This window comes from Sclerotinia sclerotiorum, genomic scaffold (genome assembly GCF_000146945.2).
Source record: "Sclerotinia sclerotiorum 1980 UF-70 scaffold_13 genomic scaffold, whole genome shotgun sequence".
Classification (NCBI taxonomy): Eukaryota; Fungi; Ascomycota; class Leotiomycetes; order Helotiales; family Sclerotiniaceae; genus Sclerotinia; species Sclerotinia sclerotiorum.
In genome coordinates, this window is record NW_001820823.1 from 22,123 (window position 1) to 36,115 (window position 13,993).

Genomic DNA, 13,993 nt, shown 5'->3' on the forward strand with positions numbered 1-13,993 from the left:
TGATTCCTATACCCATAAGGTTATTTCTCTTCTGTGCTCCCCATTTCAGCTTCCCCTCTCTCCTGGCAAGCCTCATTTCTTGTCTGTGCCACCCTACATGAATTATTAAGTTCCCGTCTCTAGCATCCGCAGTCTTTTGATTTGCAGATCATTTTGGATCATCGAGAATCCCTACGAGGTATGACCTGGTGGACCTCCCTCTTCTCTGTTATCTCCTTCGCTGTCTTCAGTCTTCACCAACCTCAACACAGTATGTCCCCCAATATGACTACCTCCAACTCAGCTCGAAACAATATTGTTGATATCATGAAACAATCATCCCCAGTAGATACCACAACTCCATACGATGCTAGCTGGGTAGCAGGGAAAACGATTATTATAACAGGTGGAGCGTCAGGATTTGGTGAAGGATTCTTTAGGAAATGGGCTGAGAATGGAGCAAATGTCATAATTGGAGACGTCAACGGTACAAGAGGGAAAGCATTGGTCGAGGAAGTACGCAAGAAGACTGCCAATCAGAATCATCATTATTTACAATGTGATGTTACGAATTGGCAATCACAAGTCGACTTCTTTCGTACAGCTGCCGAGCTAAGTCCTTCTAAAGGCATTGATGCTGTGGTAGCAAATGCAGGGATTACGGAGGAGCCCATGAGCTTTCAGGAACCTTTGAATTTAGATGCAGCGGAACCACCCAAGCCGAACTTTAAAGCCTTTGAAGTTGATTTACTTGGAGTTATGTATACAGCACATTTGGCTATGTGGTATCTTCCTCGAAATCCTAGGTCACAAAAAGCCAATCCATCCATAACACCTGGTCCAAACACACCCGATAGACATTTACTATTGATTGGATCAGTAGCATCCATCCTTCCTTTTCCTGGACAAGTTCAATACGCAACGGCAAAACATGGTGTCCTAGGATTATTTCGCTCATTGAGATCTACGACCTTTGCCAATGGTATTCGAGTCAACATGCTATGTCCCTATTTCATTGATACACCTTTGATACCTACAGGAGGTAGATTACTATTGGCCGGTGGAGCGATGGGCAAACCGGAAGATGTTGTAGATGCTGGCACAAGATTGATGGCGGACTCAAGAATAGTTGGTAGAGCTTTGGTTATTGGTCCAAAGGTTCAAGTGGAAGGAGAATTCAATTTGTTGCCGGAATCGTCAAAAGGTAACGAAAAGGCTGTATGGGAAGCTTATGCTGACGATTGCATTGAACTCGAGGTCTTTAGCGCAAGGTTTGTGAGGTTGATTAATACAGTTGAGACGATGAGAGGTTGGGGAGGATGGGCAGTGGATGTTGCGAAGGCATTAACGTATCCCATACGTTCTATCTTGGGCGGGTAAATAGATATTAGGAAATTCACCATATCTACTGGGAGATCGAGGAAGGCTACATTAGATTCAATTTTGCATTTGAGCCTGTATCCGAATTCGAACGCGTAGATTTTACTGGGACATTGAGAAGTGTGTTGAATGGATTGAATCGGGTATAACTGTAAGAATCAAGTCAACTGAAAAAGGCGATGGATTTACCTATATATCTTCCACATTCAATTTACATGGATGCAGCAAATCGAGTTCATTCTGGTATCTTTGGATATCCACAAGTTCCTTATGCAGCATAATTTCTATATTCGAAGATTCATGGACTGCCTTCTTTTGATTGAGCAGTACTAGAAGCATAGGGAAAAGGAACCGAGCTTGGCTGCCCTTTCCTCTCCCTTGAGCACGACTTCCAAAAATGGTCATGTACTTCAATTCATACAAGTTTAGGTTTCCTTCTACTATTCTTATTCACATTGTCATAAATTATCCCTCCTGCCCTCAAATATTAAGCATACCGTTACCAGTATGCAAATCTCCCGAATCATATAACCAACATACAAACCATCACTTCATCTTTCGTTCATCGCCTAACCTCTTTTCCAACCAACAAAATGTGGCAAAAGGAAGATCCATTCACAACTCCCATCACTTCACCTAATCTTCCCTATCGATGGGCTCGGGCAAACCGTCATTCACGTTTCTCTGGATTTCGAGTGACACCGACGAGAATTGGAATTGCGTTGATTGTCTGTGGTTTTCTGTTCTTGGTTCACGGATTGTTCCCTAAGGCTGCATTTGCAGAGGTTTTTGCTCACGCCGCCGTCAATTTCGTGCAAGACTAATATCATATAGTCCCCCTCAAAGTCCATTGTCGATCCGAACAATGGGACTATCCCCAATGTTCCCTTTCAACCAGTAGAGTCGAATACCTACCGAGCGCCAGATATCACCGACGCATTTTCAGCCTATAAATTTCGAAGCACATGCAACGTTTCCTCCTTAGATCTTCATGCTCCTTTCAGTCCTTTATGCTCCGACAGACGATCTATGCTAATGGCTATGGCATCCGGCGGTCGTATTGGCTTTGATGCACCATATATGCCTAGGGGCTGTGACTTTCGTTGGTTTACATCTGAGGAGATGTGTGAGATATTTGGAAGATTTGAAAAGGTGATGGTTATTGGGGATAGCATGTTGAGACATGTTTTAGGTTGTTTTAATATCTTTTTGAGGAAGGATATTGGGTATGGTGCTGTGACGGATTGGAATTTTAGTACACAAGAGAGGTGAGGCTTCTTGTAATGTCCGAGCTCCCGTCCGACAGGATTTCCTCCTTAACGTTCAGAATCACCTTGGAGATTCTGAGCTGTTCCCTCTCCTTCCTGCCCGCCTTGCGGGTGGTGTCTTTCTACCATACCACCAAGCGAATTGAAGACAAAAGTACTGATTGAACTTTAGGAAAGAATGTTTTTGTAATGAGCAATTTGATGTAAAAGCTTGCTCGGTACAAGGTATATACAAGACATCAGACGTGGAGACTCATGATCCAGGAAGTATATCTTGTTCCAATTCCATCAATGTTATGAGTGAGTACACCAATACCTTGGAGGATTCCCCACCACTGATACGCAAAATAGTGGAAGAGATGGTCTACTATAATATACCTGAAGATGAGATCTCTCGCCTTCGAGCCGACCTTCTCTTTCGTCCTACTTCCAAGCCCATAGCCATAATCTTTGGCCATGGCCTATGGTCTGATCTTGACCTTCCCAAAACGATTCAATGGCTTGACACTTTGGTTACTCTCATAGACTCTACAATTGGACGAGGTAAATGGAAAGGACTTTTCGTCACACCGAATGCAGCAGGAAAAGAAAAGACGGACGAATGGATTGTAAGTCAGGGCAATAAAGCATTGATGTTATATGAAGAGGCAGTTGGAATTGAGGCGAGAAAGAGAGGATTGGAGCATTTAGGGACTTGGAATATGAGTATTCAAGCGAGGAAATATGATGGAGTACATTTGGATTTGAGGGGGAATTTAGTGAAGAGTATGATGATTATTAATTGGTTGGCGATGTTGTGAGTAGTAGGTAGGATGGGATCTGGGGTAGTAATGTCTCAAAGATGATGATATTCACTCATAGGTAGTTAAATCATCTCATAATTAAACCATTGTTAAAATCCTACGAGTGTATATCTTTGCATGGTGGATTAGTCGATGGTAGCCTCGTGCTGACTGAACTGGCCACCGTAGACCCCAAAGTAAGGGATGAATTCACATTTCCACTTCTATCCTGACGACAAAACCACCAATCTAGTTTAGGAGTACTTCCTCTTGAAACTATTGTTCGCTCTCAAGCCAAAATATGATAGACATTGAAACATTCATATGCATTCACTTCAATAACTTGAGGACAGTGAGATGTGTCTGTGCGTTGCGCGTCTCCCTCCTCCCGTTCACGCGTGGGAGGAATTTACCTAGTAGTAAAGGGAGAAGAGGAGGGGCAGTAATGGAATTCTCTTTTTGAACGAAATTTCACTTGATATCCTTTGCAATACATCTTATTTACTTTCTGATCTTAAAGTTCTCAACGTTCCAAGGCTTTCAGAATTATCTCTGCAAGCATACTCTATACCAATATAATTAACCTCAACAATGGCATACCAATATCCAAAGGACGATTGGCCTCTAGACGAAAAGTAAGCACTCACTCTTATGGAACATTGAAAAAATTCCTAATCTCCAATTTTTCTTCTTCAGGGCTTTAGGAACAGAGTTTGTCACGGTTCAAGTTGGAAAACAAAAGGAAGAAGTGGCATTTCATAAGAAACTCCTCTCAAGTCGTTCCACAGCCTTCGAACATCACATGAAGGTACTCAAGGAGAAAGGAAAATATCAATTTCACTGTGAGGCTCGATTCGAAAACGCATTTTCTATTCTAGTCACATACTTGTATAAAGGATATGTTCCATCTTGCCCCATTGAAGATGGTCCCGAGTCTAGTTCTTATGGTCGACAAATGCGAGAATTATATTACTTGGCGGAACGATTTGAAATCATTGATTTAATGGACAAAACTATGGATGCGATTCAGGTTCATGATTGTCAATTCAATATTCGATGGTGAGAAGAGAGGAGAAAAGAAGGAAATATACTAGGTATGTAGGTAGTAGCGTAGTCCAATTATATCACATACTTTCGAGACATTGGTCCGTGCAAAGTCGCGTCTTCCTCGATTAGCCATCCAATTCACCCCTCAATTCGAATTCACCCTTCACTCTTCAGCCTTGCGCTAATTCAGTTGAGACCTAAATATCATCTGTAAGTTTTACAATACCTCATTGGGACTTATATCTTCATACAAAATCAACCTCTATTTTCTCCTCCACATTGGCTTCCGTCGAGGCAGATGAAAGGAACGAATGGCCCATTACTCCAGAGTAAGACCTCATTCTTCCAAATATCCGCTCAATGCTAATACTTTCTAGCATTCTAGGAATAGAAACTGCAACAATTTGCAACAGTGTATCCAAAGAGCAAGAAATCACTTTTCATACCAGACCATTGACTCGACTTTCTCCCAAATTTGCTCAGTTTTGTCGGAGGAAGAAACAAGCTGATGGTCGATTCACTCTTACCTGTGCATAAAACAAGTATGATGCTTTCACATGTATTGCTCTATATGCATGTCATGGAAAAGTTCCAACTGCACCAAAGGATATCGATCCAGTGTACACCCGACGTTTAAGATGGATTTATTATGTGGCTGAGGAATTTGCACTTCACGATTTGATGAATAAGTTAATTGATGAACTTCGTGTGTATGAATTTAAACACAAACAGGAGATTCATTTCCACGCGGAAGAGATATATCGAAATACTTCAAAGGGAAGTTTATTGAGATGGTATTCCGCGGCATCAGCAGCCTGGTCTTGGGGTCGAGAAACTGGTCCTGCAACTGCATCACAAAGGGATAATCGGAAGAAGTTTATTTCTGCCGGTAGAGAAAATCCAGATGTATTTGCCGATTTTCATCTGGTGGATCTCTTCCATAGAGATCATATCCGAGGTTTTGATACGGATTGGCGAGATTTTCATGATTCTGGATCGCCAGTTTGTACTTTTCATTGTCATGCGCCGGGAGAAACTTGTCATCGTACGGGAATTACTGAACCGGCGGAAGTTCCAGAACATATCTCAAAGAGTTTTGATGGGATTGAGGATGCTGTGTTATTGGAACGATCACAAGTTATGGATATTTCTTCAGATCAGGATATTCGTTCTAGTGCTCGACCGAGTACCCCGCCAGAATCTTCAGAAGCAGAAGCAGATGTTCGTCAAATGGAAGATCCTAATATGCGATCCGATGCCGGACATGATACTACCTTGTCGGTCGCTGAGCATGAAACTATTCTTCCAAGCGTGGGTGAACCAAATGGAGTCATGAATGACGCTCAAGAGACAGGGAACCATACCACAGCAACGGCATCCAAAGTTAGAGAAGTAGAAGAAGGTACAAAGGCATCTCCAACGGTTTCATTGGCATCTATTAGAAATCCACCCTCAACGAGAGTCGTTCCATCAGAAAGCAAAAAGAACGATCGTCAGCATAAAGCTACTTCAACAAATTTAGAAAATGACGCTCCAGCTGAAGATAATTATGGAACTTCTGACGTCGATATGGACCGTAAAGATTCAGAAAGCTCTAAGAGGCAAACCAAAAAAAACCACCGATAGATACGACGAACAACTTGCAAGTGCGTGGGGACTACCATTATCATCACTGCCTCCACAAAAAAGTCGGATTGTACCTGGTACAGTCGTCACAGCCACTAAATTTGGGGATATTAAACAAACCCAAGTTAATCGCATTGTTTCGGATGTTCAAGAGAGCCCCTCCTGTGAGAAGGACAAAAATCAGAATATTAAGATGGGTTCAAAGAAAAGAAAATCAATTGCAAGTGAAGATGAAACTAATCAGGATTCTCACTCTGTCATGACCAAGAAGTCGAAGATCGCGCATCTAGGGACTAAGACTACTAACATAATTTCTGAATCGCATAAAGTTACCGGAAATCAACCATCCGTAGTCCAAGATTCTGACACTGAGTCTTCAGAAGAAGATAGTTCGGAGCTTAGTACCGAGGTTAGTTCGAGCGATGAAGATGAGGTCGAAGACGAAGATGAGAAGATAATTGAAGATTGGTCATCTGATGAAGATTCGAGCTCTTGGGAAGACTAAGCATCTACTTCTCAAGCTGAAATACATCAAGATTCTGATTCTAGCAATAGCGGTAGCGAATCTGAAGAACATGAACCAGAAGAATCATTCATTGATTCTGGGATTCATTCTCATACATCTTCAAAAGCTACCTCTTCATCAATACTTATTCAATCACAACCTTCATTCAATCACCCAGGTACTTCTAACTCAAGAGATATACCTGGAGTAGCACCCTTACGACCTGGATATTGCCTCATCTATAATTATAAAGGACGATGCAATAAAGCATGTGGACTTCAACATTTATGTTTAAAATGCGATCTTCAACACTCATCTCTCCATCATCATCAATACCAGCCTAATTTTCGAGCCGTGAATAAAGATCCTTCTATCGAGACATGTCCAAATTGGAATGCAGGTAGATGTGCCGTCCGAGTCACCAATTGTACCCTACGACATATCTGCTCGATATGTAATGGTGGACATCGAAGTATCTATCACGAGCACGAGGATATATTCCCCAAGAGTGAAAAATCACTCCGTGATCGCGATCGCACAGTAGGAGAATCCTACCATTTCTACCGAGAAGGTCGACTCGATCATCACCAAAACCATCACCAACATCAACAGCAATCCCAAACCAACTCCCCCAACATCACCAACCCTCCAACCGACAACTGGCCTGAAAATCCACACTCCCCATCTCATCAACAAACATCAATAAACCAAAATGAAGAAACTTCAACACGTGATCCAAATCCTCTCCAGTCCCCGTTTACCTCCTGTCAAATGTGGCAGCGGGGAACGTGTATTAGGAAGAGAACTCGATGTCAATTAGCTCATGTTTGTGAGAGGTGTGGTCAATTGACTCATAGGACTGCTAAGCATGATACTTATATGAGTAAGACTGCGCCTAAGGGTTAGAGGGAGGGGAAGGGAGGGGATTTGGTTAGTTATTTGCTTGCTTGCGTTGCGTGGTTGGCGGGGTATACGTAGGGTATACGTAGGGTTGGGATGTTATTTTCGGGGAGGAAGTGGGGGAGGTTTGCTTTTTGACCCTTAGTTTTATTCTTTTTCATTTTCGTTATCGAGTTCCTGCCTGCATTGCGATTATCTGGTTCAAATATTCGAGGAGAATGGGACGGTCGGTCGTACGTACTTGCATGATAAAAAGTTTTAAGCTTACATTGATTGATTGCGGTTTGTCGATCCGCGGAACTCTCTCTGCCTTTTTATAATTATCTTCTCGAGCTCATCTTGCATCTCACCATCCATCCATCCATCCAACTATCTATCATATCCTTTTCTGAATTTATAAATTAAATTAAAATTAAAATTATTTAGATATAGAAGGAATATCAGCATTTAAATATTTGAATTGAGTAATGGCATGCATCTCTGAGGATTTTAATGAGTTTCATGCATTCGATCAATGTCGTCGTGTTCCTAGTTTCTAGTTAATTTTCGGATAGGGTGAATGTTATTCGAACTAATGAGTGAGCCCCACCCACTACACCCCAGCATCATCCACTACAATAACCTCATCAAAGCAAAAAAGCAGCATACTTCTTCCTCCTACTCACCCACCCATCCATCCATCCAACAATCAACCACCAAACCCCAAAGAAAAAAGATCATCAAAACAAAAAGAGATAAGAAACTGGAGCGGCAGGGAGTCGAACCCTGGACTTCATCGAGCATTTATTTGTATTTCAACATCTTCCATACGTACAGAATCACTGAATTGATAATGCAAACGAGGCACTCTACCACTGAGTTACAGCCCCATAGGTTATATTCTTGTTGTGAACATGTGACTTAATAAGATATTTATTCCAATTGTTTTACTTTTAGACCGGATCGGATTACCCACTCACTTACTTGTTATGTCGGACTTCACATACCGAACATCACGTGCTCAACATCATGTGATATAAGGATCCCAGTGGGCTCAGTAGTCCCAGTAGCACTGGGACAACTGGGAGCACTGGGACGCATGTCACGAAGGTCTATATAATCAAGATGGATTTCCTTTGTATAGAGCTTCGTGCTCAAGATCAATCATTTAGTATACTCTACTATTTGTTACGAATTGCATCATTGTCATTACTTAAGTCCCTGCTTGACGCCTAGTTATAAACCACCTCGAGAGCCTAGAGCACTTCCACGTGATCTAGACGGCAAACCTCGTAACTGTGACGGAAAAGTCGTAAACGGAGTCAATTCAATCACTTAGAATCTAAAACTAAAGAACTAAGAAGATTCTAAGTAAGAAGGTCTTTATATAAAGGGCTAGTGCACGTGAGCCACTAGTGGGTAACAACCGTCACGTAACAGTAACACTCACTATTTTATATCTATCAGAAATGATTGGTGATTTTTATTAGAGGTTTATTTTTCTTTAGAATTCTTACTTTATATATTTGTAATGTGGTTTTAATTGTATAGACTGTACTGTGTAAATGTTATTTGTTTAAATTTGCGATTTAATTGGTCGTGTGACGGAAACCCCTGCTTTCCTCCCACCCTTATTATATAAGAAACCTCAGGTACATTAACCATGTCCACACATGATACGATTACTCGGGATTAGTATACGATTTAGGTGGCCTGAGGATCAGATCCGGACAAGTACTAGATATCAATGGTTATCGGTAAAGTAAGATCATTGGAGGGATAAATATGACTTCTTTTTGCCTAGCCATTGCGGCTAGGCCATTCATTTGTGTGTATATAGAGTAGCTATCCCCATCTACAGGTGCTCTTCACCTGTAGATTCTAAGTTAAATACAATTGCTGGTCTATAAACACCCTTTTGGTCACAGGTCGAGAAATCTATTCAATCGATTCACTTGAAATAATCTTTATATTCTTAAATAAAAAACAATAAATGTATTTTTTATTTTTATTTATTTTAATATTTAATGAGATATATGACTTTCTATTGTGTAAAAATCTAACCCTAAACAGAATTACACTATCATTCCATTTCACCCCCGGACGGAGCACACCTTAATTTTCCTGTCCAAAAGAAACGGAATCACGCCGTGATCGCAAATGAAAAATTTTAGGCCAAGCTTAGACCCTAATCAAATGCTATATAACTAGTAAAAAAATCCTATACCTGGAGAGGAAAGCTCGACCAGTCATCTCGCCAATCCTTGCTACCTTCTTTGGAGGGCCAAATAGAACGGAGTACTTCCCAAATCTTGGGATCATGAAAGTGGGCCAAGTAACCTACATTGTCTTGATCGCGGGCTATCCTTCTATGCTGCCCCAGCTCCCTAAGAGTGAAGGCTTCTTCTTCATTGTCTCGTGGAACGCGCTCGAATATCCATGATCGAGCCAGATTCTGGGCCATCGCTGAAAAGGTGTGTGGTAGCCCGCTGCTGGCGCCGTATTCACCCTCTCCCGTAGGCCACAGTTTGAGTCGCTCCAGCCGTCTACCAGTCTTGTTCTGGCTAATGGTCTTCCAGATTGAGCGAGCCAGTGCCTCGTCCACTGCGCAATTAATAAAGGTTTCCTTCAAGTCACCCCTCTTCAGGAAGGGAAATGTATTATAGTCTAGAGGCTTTTGATCCTCCTCACCGAATCTGGGATTGTATGTGCTGTCTCGAGTAACCCGCCAATTCGAACAATCCAGAATAAGAAAGAGAAATCGTAAGCTTTTCATCCTGCCGAAGCATCTGTACATCTCAGCCTCAGATGCACTGGACATGTTGCGCTTGACTGGAATGGCGAGCTCCTCTAGTACCGGACACTGAACTTCAATCTGGAAAACACTATCCTTAGTGAGCTCTAAGGGTATATCCCGTCGATCGCGACCATTGGAGTCGGTAAAAGTTTCCTCAAAAGGATGAAAACTAAGTTTCTTAAGTGTCTGTCCATGATGGGACAGAACAGTGTCCAGGATTTGTGAGTCAGTCGGCCCGTCGATGGATAGTTCCTCAAGAGATTCGAAAGCCTGGAAAAAGGAGACTGCGTGCTCACTGTAGTGTGGTCTTTCGTGAAACAAGTCATCGCGGGTAAGATAAACGCTGAGTTTTTTGACTCGGGGAAATGAATAGTTCTGGGCAACCCATTCCATTGTCTCGCCACTAAGCCCAGATGTCTTTGCGTCGTAGCAACCTCCGAGGGTAAGTTGCTGCAGGCAAGTAAAGTCTGTATATCTGGCCCAGTTCTGTAGCATTATTGGGGAATTCAAACGTGAAACTCCTTTGAGTGAAAGTGATGTCAGGGATCCTACCTTCCCGCCAGTAAAGCCCGGGAGACCTTGCCACGACCCTCGGGGGCGGACTGACCTTAAAGAGCGTCCTGGAAGGAGATTCAAAATAATGACCTCCTTCAGATTGGGAGAAAGCCCAGTAGTAAGCTCCATCATAGCCTCTAAGTTGAAATCATCATCGCCATCAGTGTCGCGCGGAGCACAAGCAAGCTTCACTCTATAGAGAGATGGTGATGTAGCAAGCTCCATCTCATAAGGATAGGGGACACCCCACAACAAGGTCCGGAATCGAAACTTAAGGTGATGAAGCCTGCATTGAGGATGCTGCTCGTGAAGTGCCCTGAGAAGACTTGGCGGAAATTGACTCTGGCAGTCATAGACCAGGTCTTTCAGGTGAGTTTTAGCTTGAAGCAAGTTCACAACGGGAGCCCATGCCATGTCCTCCTCAGAAGACTTTTCAATAACGCCGCCATCATACACCGTATATAGGCCGTGATAAGAGACTGGTTCCTCGTCCACTAGTACCTCATCAAGGCCAGTAGTAACCAACCAAGACGTTTGTCGACCATAACCTTCTGTCTTCTTGGCGTTGAGCTTTAGAGCCCCTTTGATAGTGATGCATCGGATGTGACGAGAGGAATCCGTGCGAGAGAGAGCCTCAATAAGTCTGTCAACATCGCGCCGCAATCCTTCGCCATCGTGGACTGTGATAATAATTTGCCGAAAGACGAGAAAAACTGCGGCCTTGTGGCAAGCCTTGCTCGTCAAGCTAAAGGCGTAAAGGCTAGGCCGATAAGCTGTTTCGACACAAACTGCGATATGCTGTAGTACTTCGAGCGGCAAAGAAAGAAAATCCATTCTGGTCGCGCTTATAATAGTGGGCCCTATGTCCTTTGAGTTGATGATGATGATGATAGAGGAAAGTGAGACCAGGTCGCGAAATGAATCTCCAACTGCAGGCGTCTGTCAAAACAATGACACAGTAGGCTCGTAAAGTAATTCTACAAATTCAACGAGGAAGTTTTTTAACGTATGTTTTAATAATTTGCTTCAGGAATATGATGTCAGCTTGACATGGCGTAGGCTTCTTGTCGTATTTTGGTATATGCTTAGTACAGTGCCTTCCCATAGGATTGAAACCCTGAAGCGGTTTGTTGTTGAGCCATTTTTGCTTACTCCAAATACTGATCTTATTATTCGTATTACCTGAAATCAAAATTTGGACCCGAGGGATTCAATCTGTATCAAAACTACAAAATTTTGTTTCAGTAATCAGCTTGATGTTGGCACAGGCTTTTCGGTTAAATTTCCTGATTTGTGCAAGGGTACCGTACTGACGGGAATTTTATCAGATAGCCTGCGTCACAAATTGTACTCCGTAGCTGCTTCTATTTTCTAAATATTCATCATAACAGTTACTTCTATATGCATATGAACCTTTTACAGGAGTTTATCAGATTGAACACCAAGCAGCCAGGTCGTGTCACATGTAAGTGAGCAGAAGACCCTGTGGGACTAAACTGGAGCCAATGCGGGCATACGTATATCCAGATGTCGAGGATATCATGAGTACAGTCATTAAATCTCATTTGTAGTATTGGTGCGGCGGAAACTGACCTTTCGTATAAGTCGACGAGAACTGTGCCTTCAGCGCCGCCTATGCCACCCGTCAGTAAGCCCCAACTCGAGTCTGAGGCTAGTAGATATATGGAACTACGGGGCGATTCACCAAGGCATCGTGTATAATTAGAAGGCTTAGAAGGATAAGTCTTGACGGCATGTGCAAATTAGACATGATGATCATCAACATAGCCATCACCATGTGAGAAGAGAAACTGAGACACTATGAATTTGCGAGTATATAAGTTGCACAGTCTGCTTTGTTTCCGCTCTCTACCATCCTGTTCAACTCCATCAACAGAAAACAAAAACCTTTCTCGCGAGAGTTAGTTTGCTTTCATCAGTTTATTTCCACTTAGTGTCACTTACTTTGGCGCTTTCATTCGCTCATTTTATTTCTTACCCAAGAATTAGAGAGACCTTCACGATGGTGTCTTTCAAGAAAATCTTTTTTGCAACCTCCCTTCTCCTTAGTGGAATTGCTGCAGCCCAATCCCCAGCTAGTACGCTGAACGTCGCCGCCGCTGAGGTCCGTGCAGTCAACGACTTTGCTATTGAGTCTCACGACTTGAATACCATCGATGCTCGTGCCAAGCCTAAGAAAACTTGCCGCCCCACGAAGCGAAGCAGACTCGAGCGCAGAGTATTACACGCAGGTAGTAATGCGAACCAAGTCATGGAAAACGAGTATGTCGACGCAATGCAGATTAAGAATAATGGCGGCAAAGCAACTGTCGCCGATTTGAGCGGCTGCACCGCCCTCTTCTTCTACATGGATACAACCCTCCGCCGCGTCGTACACATCTTGTGCGGTAATGAGGAAACAGATGCCAAAACTGCAGCGCAGGCTGCTGCTGGCTCAGACAGTGTCACAATTGGGGCTAACACGCAGCACAATTTTGATGAGGCAAAAAAGGGAGTCCTTGCTGGCAAGCCCAATATCAAAGTCAATCTGCAGCATATTTACAGCACTGCTAAAGTTACGGATACAATTGCGATAACCCTCCATAGTAGCGACAGAGCCACAACTATTACTGAGGGCACTGGTGAGAGAGTTTGCAAGCAGTCTCAGTAGTTGTAGAGATTGGATTGAATTGATTTAATTTCGTTGTTGTTTTGGAGTTATAGGAGCGCGTTCGCCCCAGGTCTTCGTACTGGACTATCGCCATTCTTTGGATGTACTTTGAGAGCAGAAAAGTTTGTGGCTACCCTGTCGCTTTGCTGGATAGGCCCATCTGGGTTGTAGTTAGCTGTTGTTGTTTTTCTGTTTACTGTTTACCATTTACTTACTATTCTTTTCTTACCACTTGTTATACGCTATTTACGTTCTTTTACCAATAAAATTCCAATATGAATTGAAGAACTCTACGTTTTGTGGGGCTATCAGTTCTTGCATACACCAGCTTCCTGTGAACCACCTATATATTACTAAAACAATATTTTCCTCCATAGATATTTGTTGAAGTCAAAAAGAAAAAGATAATATGCCGGCGCCACTAACTACAACAATGATCTTACTTGATCTCAAAAGTTGGTTAATCTCGAAGAATTTGCTAAAGGTAGGACAAGATAGTTCGAG

General features: G+C 42.6%; 5 protein-coding genes and 1 non-coding gene across 6 annotated transcripts; 4 read left to right on the plus strand and 2 right to left on the minus strand.

The window, feature by feature from the left end:
• Window positions 1-252: 252 nt before the first annotated feature.
• On the plus strand, window positions 253-1,359 carry SS1G_09146 (hypothetical protein; the record flags this gene model as incomplete). The annotated part of the gene is made up of 1 exon (XM_001589375.1): window positions 253-1,359. The coding sequence occupies one exon, from the start codon at window positions 253-255 to the stop codon at window positions 1,357-1,359; it is 1,107 nt and encodes a 368-aa protein (XP_001589425.1).
• A 2,641-nt stretch (window positions 1,360-4,000) lies between these two features.
• On the plus strand, window positions 4,001-6,643 carry SS1G_09147 (predicted protein; the record flags this gene model as incomplete). The annotated part of the gene is made up of 5 exons (XM_001589376.1): window positions 4,001-4,044; window positions 4,106-4,439; window positions 5,000-6,032; window positions 6,412-6,491; window positions 6,638-6,643. The coding sequence occupies 5 exons, from the start codon at window positions 4,001-4,003 to the stop codon at window positions 6,641-6,643; spliced, it is 1,497 nt and encodes a 498-aa protein (XP_001589426.1).
• Window positions 6,644-7,299: 656 nt separating this feature from the next.
• On the plus strand, window positions 7,300-7,407 carry SS1G_09148 (predicted protein; the record flags this gene model as incomplete). The annotated part of the gene is made up of 1 exon (XM_001589377.1): window positions 7,300-7,407. One exon carries the CDS (start codon window positions 7,300-7,302, stop codon window positions 7,405-7,407), a length of 108 nt encoding a protein of 35 aa, XP_001589427.1.
• An 823-nt stretch (window positions 7,408-8,230) lies between these two features.
• On the minus strand, window positions 8,231-8,356 carry SS1G_14526. Its single transcript has one exon. It is a non-coding gene; the product is annotated as a tRNA-Ala (tRNA).
• A 1,331-nt stretch (window positions 8,357-9,687) lies between these two features.
• Window positions 9,688-11,960, minus strand: SS1G_09149 (hypothetical protein; the record flags this gene model as incomplete). The annotated part of the gene is made up of 2 exons (XM_001589378.1): window positions 9,688-11,563; window positions 11,911-11,960. The coding sequence occupies 2 exons, from the start codon at window positions 11,958-11,960 to the stop codon at window positions 9,688-9,690; spliced, it is 1,926 nt and encodes a 641-aa protein (XP_001589428.1).
• An 881-nt stretch (window positions 11,961-12,841) lies between these two features.
• On the plus strand, window positions 12,842-13,489 carry SS1G_09150 (predicted protein; the record flags this gene model as incomplete). The annotated part of the gene is made up of 1 exon (XM_001589379.1): window positions 12,842-13,489. The coding sequence occupies one exon, from the start codon at window positions 12,842-12,844 to the stop codon at window positions 13,487-13,489; it is 648 nt and encodes a 215-aa protein (XP_001589429.1).
• Between the last annotated feature and the right edge of the window lie 504 nt (window positions 13,490-13,993).